This window comes from Borostomias antarcticus (genome assembly GCF_949987555.1).
Source record: "Borostomias antarcticus genome assembly, chromosome: 14".
NCBI classification, from domain to species: domain Eukaryota; kingdom Metazoa; phylum Chordata; class Actinopteri; order Stomiiformes; family Stomiidae; genus Borostomias; species Borostomias antarcticus.
The window spans coordinates 20,533,992-20,556,375 of record NC_140247.1 but is presented as its reverse complement, the minus strand read 5'-3'; the positions used below and the strand labels follow the sequence as shown (position 1 = coordinate 20,556,375).

The window sequence follows — 22,384 nt, the reverse complement described above, 5'->3', positions numbered from 1 at the left end:
TCTCTCTCTCTCCGGTACTGGTGGATCTCTCTCTTTCCTGTACTTGTGGATGTCTCTCTCTCCTGTACTGGTGGATGTCTCTCTCTCCGGTACTGGTGGATGTCTCTCTCTACTGTACTGGTGGAGGTCTCTCTCTCCTGTACTGGTGGATGTCTCTCGCCCCTGTACTAGTGGATGTCTCTCTCTGCTGTACTGGTGGATGACTCTCGCCCCTGTACTGGTGGATGTCTCTCTCTCCTGTACTGGTGGATGTCTCTCTCGGCCCTCTCTCAGCAGCAGACAGTGGACGTGGAAGAGGCCAGCAGTCAGTCACAGAGAGAGAGCCTAGCAAGGAGAGACCAGCACAGTCAGAGTAGCAGAGAGAGACCAGCGGCCGGTCACAGAGAAAATAGCAGGGAGAGACCAACACAGTCAGTCCCAGAGTGAGATACAGTAGTAGCAGGGTCATAGAGAGAGAGAGAGAGAGAGAGAGAGAGAGAAAGAGAGAGAAAAAGAGTGAGAAAGAGAGACAAAGAGAGAGAGAGAGTAGCAGGGAGACACCCACTCAGCCAACCTCAACTGGGTCAAAATAACAACTGCATTTTCCCTGTTGATTTAGCTTGCCCAATAGACCTTTCTGACCTGTCAATCAAGCGGAGAATACTAACCAATAAGGTTGCTTGATTTCTTAAGGCCACACCTCTGATGTCCCACAAACAAAGCTTGTCCCGCGTTGTGTTCATAGATTAGACATTAGTTTGAAGAAAATGTTTCTTAAAAATACAGAAAACCGGCCTGCAGCTGCTGTTCCATAATGTTATTAAGAAAACAAGCTGTACGATACTCCAACCTCCCTCCACACATCAGTTTACAGCAGCGACGACACAAAAAGCTACGAAGCTAGTAACGTTAGGTGCTTGATGTACAGTAGCTAATTAGCCCCTAGCTAGTAGTGAACAGATCATTCTCACAGGCTTATTTTCTAAAATGGATGCCACTAACTTACTCACCCTGCTTTACATGTGCAGTTAGACTCCTCGATTTTGTCCTGATGAATTTCAATCTGGAATTCGTGAGGCGTCTGTGCCTTCTGAACTCTCATAGAATTCTCTCTTAGACAAAGTAGTGGCATTGGCAAATATCAAATAAATGATCAGGCATCCTTGAGAGAATGATCAGGTATGTGCTCTATGTGGGGCATAGCAACGGTAACTAGAGGGGAGACAGAAATTGCCGCCTGAATAGGACAGGTCTATTAAATGACATAGACCCAATAATATTCTGTCAATCTGTAAATCAGTCATGCTCCCCCGTAGGGAGTGGGCCTAGCAACAAGCTTTTTATGATTCCCTCATCCTGCCTCCGTTTTACAGGCCTGTGTAATAGCGTGCTTCACCAGACTGGCCTTCACTTTGTCTCGCCCAGATCTGCCTGTATTACAAACTAGGAAACGTGGATGGGGAGAAGATGGAAACATACATTATGCAATTCCCCATCAAAAGTTGCCATGGAAAATGTCCAGTCCTGACATTCTCCGTTAAAAATTGTATAGCTCTTTGCAACCCTCAACCTCATATTTTACAAAGAAATACTTTTTATATGTAAAATACTTCCAAAAACATTGTAATAACATAATTATATCAATCCATGGTTCTATTGGAGGTAATTGATCATCCAATGTTATATTGGCCTGTAGAAATGTAGAATTTTGTATTTTATTTTAGTCATTTATGTATGTTTTGTTACAAGTATGTTACTATGTACACTAAATTGTATTTGTTTGTTTCTTGATATTGTTGAGATGTTATATTTGAGCATCACCCAAAGTAGAGTAGAGAATCTGGAGGGGTACTTTTAGAAGGGGTTACTTTTAGAAGGGGTAAAATATTCATAAGATCTTATCAGTCTTAGATCTTACCTATCATATAGGTATTCGATCACTCGGGTGTAGTTTTTCATTAAGAAACAGAATCTGATAGTGGAGTATCACTATCAGCAGTCTCACACTGCCTAATTAAGGTGAGAAAAAGATTTGCTTTTCAGGGGGCGACAGTAGCTCAGGAGGTAGAGCAGCCGTCTGGGAAACGGAGTAGGGCTGGGTATCGATTTGAATTTCAAGAATTGATTCGATTCCGATTCACAAGGTTCAGAATCGATTATTACAATTCGATTAGATTCAATATCGATTTGGTTAGTGTTACTAGTGTTTTTTTGTGTGTTTTTTTTTAGCTGTAACCTTAATTACATGACTTCCAAGCTATGCAACACATCAATACTAGGGCTGGGTATCGATACTGATTTCCAAAAATGAATGAATGAATGAATCATTGAATGAATTAATGAACTATTCATTCCTTCGTTTATTCATTCATTCATTAAATAAAAGATCGATTTTGGGATTCAGAATCGATTAATCGATTTTTTTTAACTCAGCCCTAAACCGGAGGGTCTCCGGTTCGATCCCAGCTCCTCCTGGCGGCGTGTCGAAGTGTTCTTGAGGAAGACACCGAACCCCAGACTGCTGCCCACTGCTCCTAGCATGGATGGGTCGAAGGCAGAGGACACATTCCACCAGGGACTACACTGGCCTGTGGCCTATAAGGCAACTTATATTGAATAAATGTAGTAATAGCTTAGCCTCTGTTCACAGTGGAACATCACTCAAAGCATTCGTGGACAGCCCGTAACCCTACGTGTCCTTTCAAACTTCCCCGCTCAGGTCTAGGGGGAAAGTGATGACTTCGCCGCACTGTGTGGACCGCCCCTCTCACTCTCTCCACGACCCCCCCCCCCCCCCTCCCACTCCCACTCTCCACGCTGAAAGAGAGCCAGGGCCCGGTGACCTTCAACCACACCCACAGGGAGCCAACCGGAAAACAGGAAACTGATGGCGAGAGAATAGGGGGAACGAGGAGCCATAAAAGAGAGAGAGTGAGAGTGAGAGAGAGAGAGAGAGAGAGAGAGAGAGAAAGAGAGAGCAAAAAAGAGCAGTGAGGAGAAAAAAAACACGGTGAACTCAGGGAATGAAAAACCTCTGTCTCTGCAAGAGCCAGTGAGGCGCGTAGCTGATTCTGACAAGACCCTTCCTCCTCCTCCTCCTCTTCCTCAGAAGTCTGATTAAAGCTTAAAGATGACCCTCGCTACTCCGGCAGGGGCGAGACGGAACACGTGAAAAAATAAGAGCCTTCAAATCTAGATAAGCGTGATGGGAATTGGTGATTGGGATGTCCAGACTAATAGCACTTATCAGAACAAGAGCCCAAGATTGTGTGTGTGTGTGTGTGTGAGCGCCTTGACAGTTTTCCAATCCATCCACTGACAATCTCAAAGACCGAAATCTCCCCAAAAAAACATCTATTCTTGGTTCCATAATGAATCTGCACTGACTTAATCTACAGCAGAAGGAAAGAAGGAAGGAAGGTAAGAAGGAAGGAAGGTAAGAAGGAAGGAAGGAAGGACGGAAGGTAAGAAGGTAAGAAGGAAGGAAGGAAGGTAAGAAGGAAGGAAGGAAGGGAGGAAGGAAGGAAGGAAGGAAAGGAGGAAGGAAGGGAGGGAGGGAGGGAGGGAGGGAGGAAGGAAGGAAGGGAGGGAGGAAGGGAGGGAGGAAGGAAGGAAGGGAGGGAGGGAGGGAGGGAGGGAGGGAGGGAGGAAGGAAGGAAGGAAGGAAGGAAGGAAGGAAGGAAGGAAGGAAGGAAGGAAGGAAGGAAGGAAGGGAGGGAGGAAGGAAAGGAGGCAGGAAGGGAGGGAGGGAGGGAGGGAGGAAGGAAGGGAGGGAGGGAGGGAGGGAGGGAGGGAGGGAGGGAGGAAGGAAGGAAGGAAGGAAGGGAGGGAGGGAGGAAGGAAGGAAGGGAGGGAGGGAGGAAGGAAGGAAGGAAGGAAGGAAGGAAGGAAGGAAGGAAGGAAGGAAGGAAGGAAGGAAGGAAGGAAGGAAGGAAAGGTAGGGAGGGAGGGAGGGAGGGAGGAAGGGAGGGGGTTGGGTAACTAAGACAGTAAGAGTCTAATTAAAGTTGTAACATTTGCTGCTGTGATTTCTACAAGCTGCAGGCGTCTCTTGCTCTACTTGGCTCCCTGCTCTTTAATAACGAGAAGCAGCAGACTTCCATACTTCCATACAATACAGGGAAATTGCGCAAGTTCTAATTTCAGTAAGTGGTACCATGGCGATCATCATAACCAAAGGACGTAACCTGCTGCGCCTCAATATTCAACCTGCAAAGTTGGGCTGATGGTGAAAGGAGGTGGGCGAAGCGAAACGCTACGGGGGGAGGAGAGAGAGCACGTAACCTGCCTACAAATTAACACCGCAATCATAAACTCAAGCAGCGAGTTTCTTCCTAACCTATCCTACGCCGCAGACTCGCGTTTTTATAAAGAGCTTTTGCTTTACATATGATCGTCTTCTTGTCGGGATTGCGGTGTTTTTTCTTCTAACGATTCCGCGTCAAGCATCAGTCTACTTCTTAGCGACTTCGACACCTCGCAGCGAGAGACCGCCGACCAACAAGCACCGCACAAGCTCTCCCCGGCTGGCTGCCAGACCGGGATCGAGCTATCAAACACGGGACGGGGATCGCTGGAGATGGCAAACGCAGCGTAATATGATAGTAGAATTAGGGCGCAAGTAACAAGCTTCTTTGACAAACGTCAGGGAGAGAAAATACCTCGCTTGAGTACTGAACTTGCTTTATTCCGGCCAAACTCGGATGTGGAGTAGCCCAACAGTGCTTCTCCCTAACGATAGGATAGCCTATTCAATCAACAAATTATGCGGTTGGACAGAAGGAGTATAAGGCACAAACAACCCAAATGCGAGGACTAAGGCATTTTGGATTAACTATTACATACAGTATGTGTGGACTGAGAAGCACCTGAACGTCTCGACTTCGACGGGAATAGGGGGGTTCTCAATCAAGCCAACAGGAGCGGCAGAGAGAGCGCATGCTTTGGGTAACTACAACACTTTGAGACCGCTCGTCTATAGCAGCCTATTAAATCACCAGGCTAATGAATGAACAGAACAATTGGATCTTAATTTTGGCACATGAGCAGAGGTTGAATGAGGGTTATCCGACTGCCATGGCGATAAACCTCATCATGGAATAGAATATTACTGATATTAATTAACAAAATAACCAACCTAAAGAATCGTTGTTTTTATTGAACCCCCATAGGAACCGCCGTGACTGTGGCACCTTTAAACCAATATCGCACGATACAACATCAACAGATGGCATTCGGGCAGCCAGCAACTCGCCTTGGATTAGGAGAGATTTTCTCATTCCTACTACATCAGTATCAATGTGACAGGTTTTCACTCCATCAAAATAACATTTACATGCAAATTCAAAGGATCACGTGGCCCTATAGCGCCCGTGTACTTTGTAGTGAACCTCACATTGATACGTTGTGATCTTCTCTGGTCTGGCTGGGGCTTACATTTGATTTAAATCTTAGTAAGATAAATCCTCAGAGGATACTGTTTATAAAGATGAATAGGGAGTCTTGGTCCATTAATCTCCATCTACCTGCATGCCAGAGCACCCCACAGACCTGCGTATCATCACAAACAGATGTCACAGTTACGGCTGGGAAGCAGCTCAACAAATTGTGTGCGTGCGTGTGCACGTGCGCGTGTGTTTGTATGCGTGCGTGCGGCGGGGAGTGAGGAACTAATAATGTATTGGTTGAATGATGGATGACCGTGTTGCTGCCTCACCTCACACAGGACAAACATGCTAGCCGACATTCTCTTCCCGTATCCAGCCCTCCAATGCTAGGATTTAATAAACAAATCCCTCACCTGAGCACCATTACGGCCGATTACTCACACTTACTGCGGGCCGGTCCGCACGGGCCTGTCAGCAACAGTGTCACTTCTAGTAGGGGCGTGAGGGGTGATGGATCTGGTCAGTATTGATTGAGCAGAGTGGACACACGGCGCTGTCACCCAGTCCGCTCGCTCAGAACAGAATGAATTACGTGCGTTGACAAGCAGTCACAACACAAGCGCAGGGCTGACGAGAGCCGCGGGTTCCGGGGTGCAATTTAAGATGCGTGCTGAATTACTAAAGTGGCCCCTCGTGCTTTTCAGAGAGAGAAAGGAACAGAGAAAGAGAGATGGGGAGACGCAGCGAGAGAGAGAAGCAGAGCATGGAGGTCTTTCTTTCACCACATGTTCTTTTTCCCCTTTCTTTTGGGGATTGTTCAGATAAAGGTCCAATTTTGAATTCAAACAATATTCTCTCAGCCAGCAGGGCTGGTGAAATCCATTCACCTGATGATCTAGTTGCAGAGAGGTGGAACACAGAACCCTGGCAGAACATCTGATATGAGCCCGCGCCCCCCCCCCTCCTCCCACCTGGGCGTCAGCAGTCACCCATCTGGATCTTCTCCTCAACAGTCTGTTCCAGCAGACAGACGTACTAAATGTCTTTAATTTCTCCAGATCCCCAGTGGTGAATGCATTTGAATCTATTCATATCCAGACAAGCTACTGGCATTAATCCCCCCCATCCTTCTCTCAAAATGAAATCACGTTCTAGCTGCCTCATCTCTCCCTCTCTCTTTCCACCTCTCACTCTCTCTCCACCTCTCTCTCCATCTCTCTCTCTCCATCTCTCTCTCCCCACCTCTATCTCCCTCGCTCTGCTCCAGTCCCTCTCCTAGCATATTTATGAACCACTGCCATCATGCAGTAACACTTTATTAGACATGTAGACAGCCAGGGGTATTAATCTCTTACTTTCACTCTCTCACACACACGCACAAACGCACGCAGACACGCACGCTGTCTGCACACTCTTCCACCAGACACACACACACGCTGTCTGCACACTCTTCCACCAGAGACACACACACACGCTGTCTGCACACTCTTCCACCAGAGACACACACACGCTGTCTGCACACTCTTCCGCCAGACAGAGACACACACACACACGCTGTCTGCACACTCTTCCACCAGAGACACACACACACACGCTGTCTGCACACTCTTCCGCCAGACAGAAAGAGACACACACACACCCACACGCAGATGGACAGAAAGTGTTCGACACGGATGGCAGCTCGCGCCCATCACGCAGCGAGAGGAGACCGATAGCCGTCTCCCGTCGGAGGCCGAGTAGCCTACGCTCGCATGAACACGCGGGTTCTTCACCGGCCACAGATCTGCCAGCCGCTCACTCCATCATCACACACTCAAGTGTGGCCATTATGCCAGATCGGAGCTGGTAATGATGTCATATTAAAATGCCATCGATCTGGAGGAGCGGTGCGGCCGTAGACGGCGTGGCGTTCCGGAGACGTTCCTATCGGAGCCCGAGACAGGGAACCGGCGGAACCCGGGCGGCTCCGTACGGCACAGAGCCAGCTACGCTTCGATCGCGCCGTAAAGTCAATGATAATTTCTCACTCACGAGATCAATACTGGAGTTTTATGCTGTCGCGTTTTTTGAAATATGGGCCCGGCGTACCGAGATGAAGCCCGCTCATATTCCATAGGTGTGAGATGGCCAAATTACTATTGCCTGGTGTGCTCAGGAGGCAGAGTGTAATGTGTGTGTGTGTGTGGCACGCAGAGACACCGTCAAAAACATCTCCAAACAAATTAGAGTTATCAATATTCTGTCCGAACGACACGGGGATTTATGCAGGATTACAGCTGCGCCGGTTTCAATGAAACGAGGCCGACTAAACAGCCGGGAGAACAGGCCGCGATTGGGCGCCTTGGCTGCGCTTCAACACAATTAATTAATAATGAATAAGGTGAGGACAAAGGCGTAAGAAACGGGCAGGAAAAAAAAAAACAGGAATATTCCCCCCGTTTAAGCCAGGCGCACGGTTTAGACTTTCGCAGCAAACAAACGGGCGATTTGAATAAAATAGGCGCAAAGGAGCGAGAGAAAGTCAAACATCTCCTCTACACACACACGACCAGGAGCGGAACATAATATGGGAAAAGACTCACTGCCAATTTGGCAGAGAAATGTCTCCCGACCGTAGCAACACGCATCAAACTATGACAGGCACACTTAGAACCTTGGAAAACGCCCCCGACACCCGGCTCCACTCTGCAGCTGGCCCGGTGGAGATAGGAACAGATCAGAGGTTGTTTATAAATCAGTTTGTTTGTTTCTCCTCCCCGTGTCCTAGGCATGGTGCCCACGCCCCAGGTGTGCGTATCAACCCTGGTCACAGTCAGCACCATGGCCGTGGTCGACCTCTACCTCCTGGAGCAGGGCATGCTGGGAGCTCACGGTGGCAGTGGCGTTACCCCGGGGCCGGGCGCCTGGCAGTGCGCCGCCGTGCTGCTAGGCGACCTGGGCTTCCTGCTGGCGCTGCGCTTCGTGGCGGCGGGCGTGGCGGCCGAGGCCCGCTCCCCCAGGCGTGGCTTCGCCAGCGCCCTCTGGTTCCTCTTCCTGTCGCTGCTGCAGCTGAAGCTCTTCTTCGTCTGCCAGAACTACCGGCACGAGAGGCGAGCGCCAGACCTGCTGGCCCGGAAGACGCTGACGCTGCTGCTGTCCGTGTGCCTGCCCTCGCTCTTCCTCGTCTTGACCGGCGCCGACCACATGGCACCGCCGCGCCGCCGGCAGGAAGTGCGCGGCCGGCTGCTCTGGGTGGTGCTGGACCTGCTGGACGTTCTGGACCTGCAGGCCGGGCTGTGGGAGGCCCAGTGGGGCGGGGCCCCCGGGCTCAGTCTGCCCCTGTGGGTGGAGGGCGTGGTGTTCTTCTACGGCTACGCCCTGCTGCTGCTGCTGCCCTGCGTGGCGCTCACGGAGCTGGGCGCCGCCACCCCGTCCGGACAGAGGGGCGGGGGGCCCCCCCGCAAGGAGGCCCTGTACCCCTGGCTCAGCCTGGTGACCGTCAACGTCCTGACTCTGGCGCTGAGGGCCGCGGGGGTCCTGTGGTACCGCGACCCCCGCGTCTCCACCATCTTCCTGGGCAAGAACCTGCTGGCGCTAGCCGTCAAGCTCAGCTCGGCCTGGGAGAGGCGCCGGGCGGCCGGAGGGGCGGGGCCGGGGGGCGGGGCCGCGGCCGAGACGGAGGCGAGGAGAGGGGCGGCGGCGGCAGGAGGGGAGGCGACCTTGCCGACCCTGCTGACCCCGAGCTCGGAGCGGGAAGGGGGAGGAGGGCGGGGGGACGATGACAACGACGGCGGCGGCGGCAGCCACGCCCGGGGGAGGGACGTGTCCTCCGGGCCACCCTCTCGCCACCACACGCTGTCCCGTTCGCACGGCCGCGCCCACACCCTGTCCCGCGTCGGCCTGGAGCGCGTGGGCGCCGACCTGGACCCCTCCTTCGTCACCCACGAACTCTAGAGACCCAAACACACACTGTATACACACACAAAAACACACACTGTGTACACATTCCACTTGCACGAGCCAGGGCAGTAACTCGATCCAATTAACTGACTTTGTTTAAAGGGATGATTTACGGGGCCCTGTGGTGCTGGCAGGCAGTAGTATTTGGGTTGGGGTAGGGCTGGGGAGAGATGTACAGAGTCAAGTGCCTTGCTTTTCCGCGGTCGTCCCATCTGCAGCGCCAGGGGCCGTGTGACGCAGCGGCGACCACGTCGGACGCGCCGCGAGGGACTTGAGGACATGCCCGCCCGCCCACACACTGTGAAAGCCGTTCCCTGGCTGTGCCTCCACAAAAACAGCACACGACGACGAAAACAAAACAAAAACTAATAAAATGTTTCACCCCCCCCCCCCCGCCACTTCCGTGGGCCTGTTGTGTAGCGTGGGGGCGGTGTTTTGGCGGTGTTGGCGGGCTGTCACGTCCACAGCGGGCGGAACGGGAGCGCCGGCTCATCTTTGGCGACTGCGGAGTGGAGCTGAACTTTCCAAACCTCCACCTGCATCACAGGGCTTCTGTACCCCCCCGTCCACCCCCCCCCCGGGGGGGCCATCTCAGCGGTTCCTTTATTCAGAGATTAATGGCGCACACACACACACACACACAGACGCGCTCTTCTGTGTTATACAGGGGTGACCCGCTGAGGACAGGCTGTTAGTCATCACAATTATACCGGCACCATCAGCTCTGATAGCCTGGCGCCGATCCCTCAGCTGCTGCTCCGCCCTTAATGTTGAGAAAGAGGCAGAGGATGTGGTAGCGTGGGCGAGCGAAGGAGAGAGGGATGGAGTGTGTGGGAGAGAGAACGGGGGAGTAAGTGTGTGTGTGTTGTTTTTGGGATGATCAATCTTAATCAGTGGTTGGTAATGCACTGTGCACCTCTCTGCCTCACCTCATACCATTAATACTCTTATTAATCGAAATTGGGACTCATTTGTCAAGAAGCTAAGAGCTTATTTGCACCACTTTATACTTGATTTACAGAGCATATTTACATGATATGTTAAAAGGGTAAAAAGTGCAGTCTCTTTCTCTCTTGCGCGTGCACACACACACGCACGCACGCGCGCACACACACACACACACACACACACACACACACACAAAACCATTCACTTTTTTGTTTTTTTACTTGGGGGAGTTTCTCTCTGGTTTAGAGGGATTTGGGAGGGAATCAGCCTGGAGAACAACTAGAGCCAACAGCCTAGCCCCCCCTCCCCCCCTCCCTCCCTCCCTCCCTCCTTCCCTCCGTCGCTCTCTCTCTCTCTTTCTCTCAGTCCTTTCCCTCTACATTTCAAACACACGCACCAGATGCACTTGCTCCAGGGCAGCAGTCTCTGCTGAATGGCCTCCTGCTTGAATCGGTGAGACCCGTTACACCCTGTAAACAATGCTCAGCAGTCCTCAACTCTCCTTTAATCTCTTCCCTCAGTCCAACAGAAATAGTGTGCTTCCTCTTCATTACTTAAAGCTGCATGAGATAACTCAGCACTTTGGCGGCCCCTCTAGTCATGATAAAAACTGCAGCACACTAGCAGTACAGTATACCAGCAGTATACTAGCAGTACGCTAGCAGTACACTAGCAGTACAGTATACTAGCAGTTTACTAGCAGTATAGTATACTAGCAGTACACCAGCAGTACACTAGCAGTACAGTATACTAGCAGTACACTAGCAGTTTACTAGCAGTGTAGTATACTAGCAGTACACCAGCAGTACACTAGCATTATAGTGTACTGGTCAGTACACTGAAATTATAAAATAAAATAATAAATTCACAGGGTCTCATGCGGTCTCATTTCACAGAATTGTTGATTTTTTTTATTTTTCTTGCTAGGGCCAATTCATAAACTACTAGCAGAAAACCCTGAATATTTAACTATAAAAAAGTTCTCATGCAGCTTTACTACTTGCTACTTTAGTTAACATCCTTCCCTCCTAACGTGTGTCCTTGCTTCCTACCTAGCTTCTGTCTTTGGTTCCTACTTAACTTGTGCCCTTGGTTCCTACCTAGCTTCTGTCCTTGGTTCCTACCTAGCTTCTGTCCTTGGTTCCTACCTAGCTTCTGTCCTTGGTTCCTACCTAGCTTCTGTCCTTGTTATCTAGCTAACTTGTGTCCTTGGTCCTTAACTTCCCTTCCCCTCCCTCTCCCTCCCCTCGTTCCTGTTCTCTCTCCTCTCATGTGCTAATTTCATCTGGGCTGTAATTACTCTCCCCCACCAGAGCCGTCAGCCTCCCTCTTTTTGTCCCTCGCTCTCCGTTTTATTCCTCTCGTTTGTTTAAATTTGCCCCGCGGCCGACAGGCAGTCCCCCGCTCCTCTCCGCGCCTCCCCTGTCAAGGATGGTTAGTCAGAGGAGGGGTGGGGGGGGGGGGTCTTGGGAGGACAGGAGAAGATTAAAGGACCAGGCCCAGCGCCTAAAGCTCTCCGACTGCCGACGGCCATTTATGTAAAGTTTATCACTCACACACATGCGCACGCCTCCCCCCCCCACACAAACACACACACACACACACACACACACACACACACACACACACACACACACACACACACACACACACACCCTCAGCACATGATGAGGCAGGGTCAGACAGAGACAGTTAACAAAACACAAGAAAACAGTGTAAAGACACATTAGCATATGGTAGACAAATGGACCCCCCCCCAAAAAAAGGGGGTTCTTTTAAACAAACATAAGGCTTTGCTTGGCACCAGCTCATCTCACCTTAGCACTGATGCTACAGCAGTGTTCCCTAGATCATCTTGCCCCTAGTTTCAACGCCAGACCCATGAGAGTTATTTCGCTACGTTACTGCATACTGCAGATCTCCCTATGGGTCTGGGACACTTCATGCAACAATCTGGTGCTCAAATCCTGGCAATTCATTGGTTTCGCAGGAATTCCCGCAACACCAATCAGTAACGACTTTCGCCATCAGGCGTTCCCACCCATAGATATGCTCCGCCCATCTAAGCTGGGCTAGCGTCTCTCATTTGCTGCTACGACCTGTCACTCTTTACATTTTGAACCGTCGATGCGCCATCAGAAAATCAGTTTGGGTGGCGGAGTGGCACAGACTATTATGTAGTATGCGGAGCGCAGTGACTCAACGTAATATTTGAGCCTGAGAGAGACTCCTTTCCCTTAACCCACACAGTGTCGAGGAAGAAGAGACCAGCTTCCCAGTTGGATGTCTAAATCATTCATCATAACTGAGCCAGCACTCACTTCTGACAGGGACTTGCAACAACTCTTTTTCACGAGCTGCCTGCCGAAGACGTGCAAGAACCTGACACCCTCGAGCCGAGCAGGGGTATGACGTGCTCCAAGACCAGACGCGGGAGTTTGATGCTCTTTGGGGAAATGAGACGACATGGGAGGGTGTCTGTGAGTTTACCTGTCCCAGGACGGGGCCCAGGGGCGGTCCAGGGGCTGCTTGTCCCGACCTGACGATGGCCCGGATCACACCCGTCTCCAGCCTCTTCACCGCCTTGGCTGCCTTGGTGATTTTCGACATGTTGCTCGGCCTGGTGGGTCTGGAAGGGCCTCTGTCCGTCTGTGAAGGACAACGTGTTCGGCGTTAGAAACCCGGGAGCAGGAAACAAAACTAATTGCCTATCGATATCAAGCACAACAAATGATTACACGCCCAACTCATTAAAACATCATATATAACCGGATCGATACCAACCCCTCCGAGCAACACCGAGGCACAGCCATTCCTCAGGAGTTGAGTCATTACAACTAATCCCTGACTTCGATCTCCTCCTACTGTCGTTGGTAGTGAGGGGAGGAGTCTCCTCTCCTCCTACAGGCGTTGGTAGTGAGGGGATCAGACAGAAGGCGGAGAGAAAAATCCGGGACTTGGACTTGGCATGGGTGCGGGTGCTCTTCCATCAGAGCACAGGGCAGCGTTCCAAAACCCTTCCGCTCCCCTTCTGCTGCCACCTTCTCTCCTCTAGTACCTGGACGGGGGGGGGGGCCTAGCTTTGCTTAGCGGGGGTCAGGGTGGGCCTCAGCCAGGAGGGGCCAGTGAGATACATGACAGCGTAATGTAAGGTGGCGGCGGTGGCGGCAGTGCCGCCGCACCGCGGGGGGTCGGAGTTGAGGCTCCGCTTTTTTTTTATGAACACCTTCAAACACATTTACCAAATTACCAGTCAATTAGCAGAGTGCTGAGGGTGCTGGACTCCTGGCCTCGCTCCGGAGGGAGTGAGGGAGGGAGGAAGACATAAAAAGCAGATTTGTAAATCCCGGTTGGTGAGAACTACCACAGCTGTAAAACAGAGAGATCAATTTCTCTAGACGAGGGACAAATAGGAGTCTTGAGGTTAAGCCACGTGTTTCTGGCTGAGATCTGCATTCAATAACAGCGGGCTGTTTGGTGGTGAAGAGGAGGAGATTTACAAACAGCAGTGCGGCGCAGCCAACAGAGAGGAACCAATTACATCAACAAGAGGTGAGAAAAGCTCTATAGATCGAAAATCTATTTTGGGTGTGTGCTGGTTTGGGTCCAGGAGTCAGAAAGTACAAGTAGTGACTGACGTCACTTTAAAGTTAAAATTGTGATTCTTTCTTCTCAAACAAGGTCTGTTCAAGCAATTACAAAGCCTCAACCTCCTGCCGAGGAGGACATTTTCTAATCATGGCTGTGCGTTTAGTCTTCAACAAGAAAACGTTTGGATTCTCCTCAACTTGACCTCCTCATCTTTAAGATGTCACTCACGTACGTTCGGCCCCACATCTCCAGAAGGGGATTTCACGCTGTGTCTTACTCCTGTCACACCATCATGTTGCAGCTCGAATCAATTCCAGAGCCAGTCAGAAACCGAGAGGAGTCTGTAGTGAGCAGCCAAGCAAGGGTAGCCAGTCAACTTTCAGGGGAAAGAGAAATCATCAATGTTCAAATCTCATAGAAATTCTTACTCAACGAGACTAGGCCAACTGCTGTAACAGAGGAAAAAGCGAAATATGAGGTTGACTTCCCACTGAGATTAAATGATGGTTATTCCTGAATACAGAACAGAGGCGGATCAGGAATGGCAGTGCATGTGGCGTTTGAACTCAAATTTCAGAGTCAGAATAAGATTTGAGAGCGCTGGGGAAATGAGTGTCATGCTTTAATGCACCACAGCCCCAATCTCTGTGAATAGGATATATGAAAACAGTAGTTGCCTGTCAACATGAAATCACTCACCACACGGCTATAGGCACAGAGCGCTTGGGAGGAGTTGACCTACATAACGCCAAGGAACAACTGACCTGACAGCAAGTCTCTGAAAACACTGACAAGGGGCTCAGCGGCTGAAGCCAAACTCCACGGTGAATACAGGGCATGCTGGTATGATTGTAGCCCCGTTATTGGTCGAACCCACAAGACAGACAATCGTTAACCAACTATGTACTGACCTATGGCCTGATCTAGGCCTGTTATTATTATTATTGTTATTACTGTTATTATTGTTATTGTTGTTGTTATTACTGTTATTATTGGTGTTATTATTATTGTTGTTGTTGTTATTATTGTTGTCCTCTGTGGGGAAAAGTATTTTACAAGTTATAAACTTCAATAAAATGCCACCATAAAGTAATGGTGAGAATCCGTAGTTATCTCACAATTCGATACCATTTGACTGCAGTAACCCATTAAATACATCCCAAGTGCCAAACTATTGTGAAAACAGGATAAAATCCCAAAATAAATTAAGGTGGGGGGGACACACACAAAACAATGCTTTTTCGGAATTTATGAATCGATCTATCGTAAAGAATAGAATCGTGATTCTCTCATGAATCGATTTTTTCCCCCACCTCTACCATAAAGTAGAGCCCTAAAGAGGAACATAACGATCATTTAGCTCCGCTAATCTGGAATGTTCTTGGTTTAACGGAAGAGGATGAGCACGGGGCTCGGTACAGTAATCATGATCAAAGCCAAACCAGTAACAATGAGGAAAGCTGGATAAACTTCAAAGAGAATAAAAAGAATCTGTCAATTAGTAACAGAAAAAAGGCGTCCACACTGGTGCACTGCCCTCTCTTCAACTCCAGTTTGTACTTGATGATATTTGATTCTCAACAAAACACCCTCCAGCTAGGTTAATAAAAAACTGCAAACACAACTCATTATAATGGGCAGAATAATGGAAACGGAACACATTTCCATAAGAAAGCAAGGTAGCGTGACAATACTTCTAAAACCAACAGGGCAGGAAACCACCTCAGGCTGACAATAGATGTTTCTATGGTCAAACAGCGATAATCAAAATATTTCTGCTACACATAATTTAATTTGTGAGAAATAAGCCAATTAATTTTGCTCACATCAGCCATTTTATTTTGAGAGGATTCTAATAATATTCAGTAGCCGACATTGGTGGGTCAGTGACAAATAAGGGTGGGAAAGATGAAAAAAAGGGGAAATACTGTTTTAGAAGCATGCATCAGGTGTGTTAATATGTGGATTTTGTATTTATGTTGGTTTTATGTCATTTGAAATTACATTTGCACATTTTCCCCCCCAAAAAAGTAAGACCAAATGCGCCTGAAAATGTCAAGTGGTGTAACCAGAGAAAAGTGGTAAATATTCAATATTTTATCAACCTAGAGTGTATGTAGGTGTACTCATAATAATAATCAATTGCAACATGTTACCATCAAGCAGGTCATGCTATATGTATGGGTATGCTGAAAACACCTTGGTTTTTGTTAAAATCTATGGAAATGTATGTCAAAATGGCTAAAATCATGTTATTACACTACAGTAGAATATAATGCTTAGATAGGAATAGGAATATAATTAATATTCCTGTATAATTTCATATTTTCATGAACAAACACTGGTTACACCATTTGACACTACCCAGTGTCAATTGGTATAACCATCCACATTCACCTCATTTATTATATTGTATTAATGATGAAATGTACAACAAGTATCTGACTTATTAGGCAGGCCATCTCTGAGTCTCAACACAACATAGAATGTCTGGCCAAATAACATGTAGGTTGACATGACAATGACAACTCCCCTTTTCAATCCCAAAGAATACTTGGAAAATAAATAAAACTGACTAATAAACTAAAAATGTATTCTTAAGATGGCTAGTTGTCCTTGTGCTGCATCATAAAATATTTTGCCTAATATAGCATCAAACAGAAAGACTTATAATAGGAGTCATATTTGAGATTAGATTTTTAATGTAAATGTCAAATGGTGTAACCAGTTACACCATTTGACATTTACATTAAAAATCTAATTTGTCAGGCATTTACATGGACACCCATGAAAGCTAGCTAGTTGACCGAGATACTTTCAAACATACTTTTTAAAGTAAATACTTGTTTTTATGATAAAGATCAATAATCAATGTTTTTCACTGGTTACAACATTTTCCACTGGTTACACCATTTGACATGTCAACCTAATCATACCTGACCATACCCTAAAATGTCAAATTATCTCAGTATTTCTAAGAGAGTTACTAATCTTGACATGCAACCATGAAGAGCAGCGAGGGGTCCTTCTGTGATACATTTCCCACCAAAATTGTCTTCTTGTAAAAAAAAACTACCTCCTTATATGGTGGTTACACCATCTAGACATTTATGTAAATTGACCTGACTGACATGATTCCCCGGATTATTTATAATATCCAGAACAATATAGTTCCACTTCTTTTATTAACTTTAAAATAGTTCTTATGTAAGATTATGCCAAACTAGTTTATATGTTTGTTTTTTTAGACTTTCAGCTCTTTTGAGCAATTTGAATTTTTCTGTACGGTTTTTATGGTTAAACCACTTAAACATTTTTGCCATTTTTACTCAATAATTCTCTCGAAATTAATTAAAACCACAACCTTTTAGGGCAGGTTGTCAGAAAATAATGTATGCAAGTAATCTTTAAGTTTATTTTCAATTTTTAACCTAAAAAATGTTAACTTAACCAAAGGGACACAAAACAACAAGCGTCACGTCTTTGACCCTGGTACAGTTTTGCAGTGAAACCCCAAATCCCATTTGGAGCCTAATCAATTCTTCCTGATGATTCAGTAATGGGGAATCTGGAAAAATCTGCCTGGAATTTAGTTATTTCCTACTGTGAGAGGTTGTTTTCTGTTAAGTTTGTGATTAGCTTATCCCCTATTCAGAGAAATGGACATGTTGAAAAAATGTGAGCTGATCCCTCTACTTGTAGAGTGCTCAACTTCAGCTGTGGACAAGTATCCGCTTGTTTTGTCAATTTTGTTCCTCCCTCAGGTCTTCTCATGTTACCAGCTGAGCAAAGTGTGGTCCTCCTGTCGCACTGCATGATGGGGTAAAGGAGACTCAACTTCACTGATCAATTTCTCTGAGCCGGGGAAAATACCCATCACAAACACAGCAGAATATAACCTCACACAGACACGATGAAACTCCCTAAATTCCCCATCTGCATACTCCTTTCCTAACAGAGAGAACTGATGTTTGGTAGTAGTGGTCATTCACTACTATCTTCTAACGGAAAGAAATAACGCCAGACCCATGACAGTTCTTTCGCTGAAACACTACGTAAGCGACGCTAACTAGGTTACTGCATGCTGCAGATCTCTCTATGGGTCTGGGACACTGCATGCAAAAAACTGGTGTTCAAATCATGGCTATTCATTGATAGCGCCGGAATCCCAGCGACACCAATCAGTAATAACTTTCCCGATCAAGCGCTACCACCCAACCTGGCCCCGCCCATCTAACCTGGGCTAGCGTCTCTCATTTGCTGCTACGACCTGTCACTCTTTCAATTTTGACCCCTAGACACGCCCTCAGAACACCAGCTTGAGCAGCAAAGTGGCACAGACTCTATTACATGTATGTAGTATGAGGAGCGCAGCGATTCGACTTAATATTTGAGTCTGGAGAGAGACTAGGTAGTAGAGGTCATTCACTACTATCTTCTAGTGGGTTTCAGACAGCTCATGTGTGGCTCTTGACTAACTTTCAAGATTCCTCATTACTGAATTCATCATCAGGAAGTAATTTGGTTCAAATTGGAGTTGTAATACCACTGAATATTATTTGAATCATCTCCCCCCCAAAAAGAAGACAAAAAAAGAAGCAGATTTTGGGTGCAATCATTTAGCTTGTTTCACATGGATGAAATTATATTATATATACAGTACTAAAAATGCAATCTCTAGGAATACTTAGATTAGGTTTACCCATATTTCACTATCGGAACAATATTACAATGATCTGAGATGGTGTGTGTCAAAATGGCTTTTCACTGGTGAATGACCCAGTTGTGAAGTTGAACATCAATCTGTGAAATGTGCTCAACAGCCTGAGCGCCTCTGGCCGCCTCCCACCTCGGTCTCTGAGCCTCGCTCCATCTAGTGGCCGCACTCGTGAACTGGCCATTACAACCAGGTGACTAAAGGAAAGGCCGTAGTCCAAGTCAATAGTGTCACAGAGAGTGGGACTTGTTGGGATTGATTTAGTACCACTTTCAAGCTGTCTTATGATGCACAGGAATGAGAGAGAGAGAGAGAGAGAGAGAGAGAAACATGAATGAGAGAGGCAGAGAGAGAGAGAGGGGTAGAGAGAGACAGATGGGAGAAAGGGAGAGAAAGAGGGAGCGAAAGAGGGAGAGAGAGGACAACAAATCAGGCACATCCTTGGTTTCATTATGAATAGATTTCTAGGAAACAACGTTCTGTTGAAACCCACAAATGTGGTGCTGTGCTGGGAAAGGCAACAGTAGTTGAATACAATTTCTGAGACTGAAGGAAGGAACACTTGCAAGTATTCAACTTCTCCTACATTAATATGCATACTGTTGATTCATCCTCTCAGGCTCTGAAGCTGACTATTGATTTCACTGTAATGGAGTGTCAGTCTGAGGCCAGTCAGAGAAAAGAAGCGCTCAAACTAAACCAAAACATTGGGGCCCAAAAACTTGAGCAAGACCAAGTCTAGCCCTGTAAACAACTCAGCCCAGTCCGATTATAAACACAAAACATAAAAGCATTTCAGCAATTCAATGAAGGATAGTGTTAACAGACACGTAGGTATGGAATCGTTGATCACGTCTTTGGCTATAAAATAAATACACAATTAGGTAGGGCCTCCATAAACACTACTTAGATAGCCAACTAGTCATTCTTTTATATGGTTTAAATTATAATCGATAGCACCAGTTTGAGCGCGCGCGCACACACATGCACGCACACACACGCACGCACGCACACAACTAATCTGGCCTCCAGTGACAGACCCAGAAATCTGTCTGAAATCTGTCTTTGACTCTGTCTCCAACCGGCCGAAGCCCTAACATGCCCTACTACAGCCCACAATGAATGCAAACATTTCTCCATGCTTTAAGAATAAACGAGCAATGACAACTTGTTGGATGACAGTTAGCCTAGAAGAGCATTCCCCTGGAGCCATACTGTGGTGTCACACATCGCACGAGGCCAAAGGCTAGCAAAAACAGACATGTAAACGAATTAACATATGACTTAAATGCAGAAAAAAAAGATTACGTTAAAATTAGAGTGACAAAATGTCCAACATACTGGTCTCCGTTGCTCCGCGTTAACACAACATAAGCACCTTCACGTCGTAACCATGCTCAGGGCGCAGACATCTTGCAAACCATCGAAAAACTGCAGTTGAAGCTTCAAAAACGATGCCGCCCCCTACTGGAACGGAGTTTTTCAAGACCGAGGGCCTCTATAAATTCATCAACTTATCAAATGTATAATTCCTAACAACCTCATTCATTGGATTGCATGTCACCATTATATCCGTTTCCGTATCATCTTTGATCCATCATAATTATGTGTTTAATGCACTCTGATCTCCTACAACCAGTGGAATGAGCAAACAGCCTTGGTTTTCACTTGGAAAACAGATTTTTGTGTGTTGCGAGAATGAGATTGAGAATAGCATCTTCTAACAAGAATAACATTGATAGAAACAAGTAATGCTGGCATAAACTGAGTAAAATAAAATGTCTTTATTCATAAGGCAATTAATTTGATACATTATTAAAAGTAGTTTTACATTAATGGTTTCATATTAATGGTTACACACACTTCTGAAGTAGAGACCATGGCTGAGGTACGTCACTGTCACTGTATTACTGTAAGTTAGTTCTCCCATCTACTGTACATGAATGCAAGCACCCTGTGTGCAACACAGCACAAATGTCCCTATAACATTATGAAAGTGCTCCAAACTATAGAAAAATGTTTAGACACAACTAACATTTCATTCAGTGCTCTAATGTTTCCTGGTTCATTCAAACCATAAATGTAAAAATGGCACCCGGAGTTAGACGATAAAAAACTAACTGTGCAGCCTGGTATTTCATCCACAGTGATACTGTAGGTCAATTTGAAAAGCCTCAAATGTGTTACTGTAGCTGCTGTAATCAAATGCAGTACATTGGTCACTACCCACATATTTCAAACATTTTCAACATACATGTATGAAACATTAAAAATGACTATGTTCAAACTATACATGTTATAAAACATTTCACAATTCATATTTTATGTATCTGAGGTAAATACAAGTTTCTGGGAAAAGCATCTTTAAGATTCCAATATTGGAGAATTGATTTGTGTTGTAAGGAAAGACATCAAACGTATAACACGATTTCTAAAATTTCACAGCTATAGTTAATTTAAAAGCACAATTCCCCTGAGAAAATATGGCTCACATCTAAAATAGTCGATCCAGTCAGTTGGCGTTCACTTTCTGCAGGGCTGTGGCACTTTTCAAGGCCTCCTCGTCTGGAAGAAGCTCCTTCAACAGGAACGAAAGCAGCATCTGTCAAACATAACAGGAAAGTAAAAAATATAAGATGTCAAGATTTCAGCACCTCAGTACACATCTGAGTTGTTACAAGGAGATCACTGCAACATTGATGAGATGACCAGGATGTTGACATTTCAACCTCCCAAACGACTTAGCTGAGATACTAAAAAACAACAACAAAGCCTGGATGGATGGATGGATGGATGGATGGATGGGTGGATGGGTGGATGGGTGGATGGGTGGATGGGTGGATGGATGGATGGATGGATGGATGAGTGGATGGGTGGATGGAGGGTGAATGGATGGATGGATACTCACATAAACTAGTTTCTTGTTTTCTTCATTCTCCTGAAATAGCTTAAAGACCGTCTCCACATCTGTCTTCTTCAAGATTAAATAGTTTGAATCTAGGATAAGGGCATAATGGCAGTCAGTTCACCAACACTGATTCCTCTCATGGATTGAGAAGTAAGCTAATAATGAGTGAACTCTATGAGGGCGGGTCCGTCACGTACATCTGGTGTTGATGAGCTGGTGGGCTCGGTCTCTGGTGTCGTTTTTCTCCTCAGGGGAGCGGGGGGGCCGCACCACAGCTGGAGAGCCCTCGGGCCACTGCTTCTCTCTCAGGTTGTCTATATAAGAGGCCATCTGGGCTTCCGTAGGGTTCATCTTATCTAGGAAGCTGTTCAATTTCCTGCAGAAGACTGACAAATTATATCTGCGGTCCAATGTCAAGGAAAAAAACCATGGTAGTGAAGAGTGAGTTGAAAGAACTCTTACTTTTTCAATATTGGCATGACGGGTTTCAGAATCGCATCAAATATGTTCATGAGGATGGAATTGCCTATGAAGAGAAAATTACTGATTATGCACTTTATGACATGCTTATCTGCTCAACCATAAATGAAAATAATAGAATCAACCTTACTTGACAACGTTTAACATCTGCTCTTCCTCGGGTCAAGTTTATTCTGGAGCTTACGAGTGTGCAGGTTCTATTCTTTTCATTTGTGATCATTATCTAACCCAGTAGGGCTGGGTTAAAAATATTGATTAATCAATTCTGAATCAAATGATTCAGAATCGATTCATGAATCCCAAAATTTATCTTTTATTTAATGATTGAATGAATAAATGAAGGAATGAATATTTAATTAATTAATTCAATGATTCATTCATTCATTCCTTTTTGGAAATCAGTATTGATACCCAGCCCTAGTATTGATGTGTTGC

General features: G+C 46.5%; 2 protein-coding genes across 2 annotated transcripts in view; one reads left to right on the top strand and one right to left on the bottom strand.

Moving 5' to 3' along the window:
* Positions 1-19,979, bottom strand: part of mrpl11 (mitochondrial ribosomal protein L11) — a 32,163-nt gene extending 12,184 nt beyond the window's left edge. Inside the window, exons 1-2 of the mRNA XM_084448732.1 lie at positions 19,903-19,979; positions 12,744-12,902 (exon numbers count right to left, since the gene is read on the bottom strand). Coding sequence (XP_084304858.1) covers positions 12,744-12,863 — 120 coding nt within the window. The 5' untranslated portion in view covers positions 12,864-12,902; positions 19,903-19,979. The remainder of the gene's footprint in view (positions 1-12,743; positions 12,903-19,902) is intronic.
* On the top strand, positions 8,136-9,299 carry tmem265 (transmembrane protein 265; the record flags this gene model as incomplete). The annotated part of the gene is made up of 1 exon (XM_084449100.1): positions 8,136-9,299. The coding sequence occupies one exon, from the start codon at positions 8,136-8,138 to the stop codon at positions 9,297-9,299; it is 1,164 nt and encodes a 387-aa protein (XP_084305226.1).
* Positions 19,980-22,384: the final 2,405 nt, after the last annotated feature.